The 3,405-nt window shown below is 34.1% G+C and overlaps 1 protein-coding gene across 1 annotated transcript; it reads right to left on the reverse strand.

Moving 5' to 3' along the window:
- Positions 1 to 1,500: 1,500 nt before the first annotated feature.
- On the reverse strand, positions 1,501 to 2,547 carry LOC148544112 (uncharacterized). The gene is made up of 3 exons (XM_088498871.1): positions 2,479 to 2,547; positions 2,049 to 2,391; positions 1,501 to 1,952 (listed from the first exon to the last, which is right to left on the reverse strand). Exons 1-3 carry the CDS (start codon positions 2,545 to 2,547, stop codon positions 1,501 to 1,503), a joined length of 864 nt encoding a protein of 287 aa, XP_088354997.1.
- Positions 2,548 to 3,405: the final 858 nt, after the last annotated feature.

The raw sequence follows: 3,405 nt of genomic DNA on the forward strand, positions 1-3,405 counted from the left end.
ATAATTATTGTTGTTAGTAGTTCAACTTAAGAACATATAAGTGACATTATTATTATTATTATTATTATTATTATTATTATTATTATTATTATTATTTCAGAATTATAATTGTTATTGTTAAAAATTTAATTATAATTATTGTTGTTATTAGTTTATCGTAGAAACATATATAAGTGAGAATATTATTATTATTATTATTATTATTATTATTATTATTATTAATTTAGAATTATGATTATTGTTGTTAGAAATTTAATTATAATTATTGCTGTTAGTAGTTCAACTTAGGAACCAGTGACATTATTATTATTAGAAATTTAATTATAGTTGTTGTTGTTAGTAGTTCGAATTAGGAACATATATTAGTGACGTTGTTGTTGTTGTTGTTGTTGTTGTTGTTGTTGTTGTTGTTGTTGTTGATTGATTGATTGATTGAAATTTAAGAATATATGTTTAAATAATAGTTAGAAATATATATATAAATATAGTTAGAGAATATTTTAATCAATGATAATATTTGAGTTAGACTAATATGATAGATTAGTAAAAAGTACATTGTTAGAATTTTTTGTAATAATTTTAGTAAAAACTATATGTTTAAAAAATACATTTTTGGATTAATGTTGCTGATTTTGATCAATAATTAGGTTTTCTAAAATATAATAATATAATGTATTTGTTTTTCGATAATAATTATTTGTTTATTGTTAGGTTTTTAATTGACATGAATATGTTGTTGATCCGCCTCATTATAGCGCTAATCGATTCACTCCGTCTGTGTTAAAAAAGGTCGCCAAAAAATGCAAGAATCTTGTGAAAGATGTAAAGTGGGCAATAAGAAAAGTAGATATTGTGTAGTTAACATTTGTCTATGTATCAGTTAACTTTTCTATGTATGAATTAACTGTTCTATGTATCAATCACTATGTATCAAGTTATAATATTTCAAATGTCATTAATTTTTTTGGACGGATTGCATAATATATAATTCTAAAGTCGCATTTGTCAGAGAGTAGATTGATATAAGCTACAAGGTTTCAAATAGCATAATATATGATTCTAAAGTCGAATTTGTCATAGAGTAGATTGATATAAGCTACAAGGTTTCAAATAGCATAATATATAATTTTACTGAGCATTATTTTCGGCACTTGCACTAACTGACTGACAGCATCTACTACGGCTGTATCCCTCAGCCCCACATTGCCTACATCGCCATGGACGATGCAGCATTCATGTGTCGATCTCGTTCAAGAAGCGCATCATCTTGGGGCGACCTTTTGTAACGCGTCTTAAGTACGGATTCGGTACGAATTGCGACCCGTTGTATGCAGGCCATGTAGTAGAATTTTCCAGTGGCCTAAACCTAGCTCGGTAAACCCATCGAATTTGGTCCATCTTATACACATCATGCACATATACTTGCCAATCCAGTCGTTGATTTGCACAACATGCAACACATGTCGACACAGAATCCGGTCCACCTGAAACTCACCACAGTCACATCGGTGCCGACGAAGGTCGAAAGGCATACTCCAGCCCACTTGGCATCTCACGCACTTCAAAGACCTCATTCTGCCTATCGAAGCAATTAACATGGATGTTTCCTGATGCAAGTTGGTTCGCATGCAATTTTGAGGTCACAAGCTCAGAAAAAATATGGCCAACATTAATCCGAGCCTTTGCCTCGGCTCTTTTTCGGGTGAACAACTCGTTAAGCCTGTAGAATATTGCTTTGACAAGTGCAGTGATGGGGAGATTGTGTGCACCCTTCAAGACTGAGTTGATGCATTTGACTAGATTCGTCGTCATGTGACCCCATCGGTAGCCACCATCAAATGCCAACGCATACTGTTCGCGGGGGATTCGTTTTAACCAGTTACTGTAAGCCTCGCCCCGTTCTCGTAACCGCTGGTAACGCACTTCGTACTCGCGCACCGTCTTCGAATATCCTGCATAATAACCAAAGACAAACAAAAAAACAGGGTTAACAAACACTTATTGAAGGTAACTCTATTGATAACAAACTTCAAATTACTCAATGTTACCTATATTGACGACAAGTTTTTGCAGGTACAGTGCCTTGAATTTTCTAAAGAAATTCGACTCTATATACCTGATGCAAAACATGTAGAAAGCTCTAGGAGGTGACCAAGCTCCGTTACTGCGAGCCACAACTGCATTGATAGATTCGTGTCGGTCGGATATCAGTCCCACACCATCTCGAGTCACAACATGTTGTCGCAAGTTACTAAGAAAAAAGTACCACACATCAGAAGTCTCTCCCTTAACAATAGCAAATGCAATTGGAATGATATTATTGTTACCATCCTGTAAAACTGCCACTAACAAACAACCCTTATACTTTTCGTATAAGTGAGTCCCATCCACCTGGACAATTGGCTTACGATGTATGAATGCTCTAATGCAGGGGTAATAACTCTAAAAGACTCAATGCAATACCCGGATATCACTTACCAAGTCATCACCTTGATATACAGGCATAGTCTCAAAATGGATGATAGCTGATGACTCCTTATGACACATGGCCTCAAACCATATCGGTAACGCTTCGTACGATGCTTCCCAACCTCCAAATATTTTTTCTACTGACTTTTGCTTAGCCAACCATGCTTTCTGATAACTGATGGTGTAGTTGAACTGCGATTGCACTTTTGCAATAACTAATTTTACCTTTAACGAGGGGTTAGCCTCAACCAACGGCTTTATTGCTTCTGCAATCGTGTTCGAATCCAGCTTTGAATGATTCTGAGAAATGGTGGCTCTGGTACAAGTGTGACTACCATTATACCTCCTTATAACCCAACAGTACTTTCCGCTGATCATGCTAACCCTGATAAGCTAATCACACCCCTCCCCATACTGTGTACACTTGGCATAAAATGTCAACGGTTCTTTGGATGGCATATTCATACACCCGATAGTCTACACTTCTTTGGATGGCATACTCTTTCATCGCCTTAATAACAGCTTCCCTTGAACTGAATTTCATCCCACAGCAAATTCACCATCTGCAACAAGAGGAACTTCTGCCATGACGGCAGCCATACGAAAATTTAATAACTGAAATTAAAGGTAAATCAACACTCAATACATCAATGATGATATAAATAAACTTTACATCAGGTTATTATCTCAATCTTAACAAAAAAAAAAAAAAAGAAAACATAAAAACATAAATAAATATTGATTAATAAATACTAATTAATATTTAACTACATCAATAACTAACAAAAAATATTATTATCCTAAACTTAACTACATAAACACATAAAGAAATGCTAATTGAATATATTTTCACATGTCACATAACTATTTCGTCCATCAATCAATATTAATTATTACAGAATTCTAATCCGTTTTATAAATATAGGCAATTACGTA

The sequence above is a fragment of the Arachis ipaensis genome, chromosome B9 (assembly GCF_059453495.1).
Source record: "Arachis ipaensis isolate K30076 ecotype BB chromosome B9, ASM5945349v1, whole genome shotgun sequence".
In the NCBI taxonomy this organism is placed as follows: domain Eukaryota; kingdom Viridiplantae; phylum Streptophyta; class Magnoliopsida; order Fabales; family Fabaceae; genus Arachis; species Arachis ipaensis.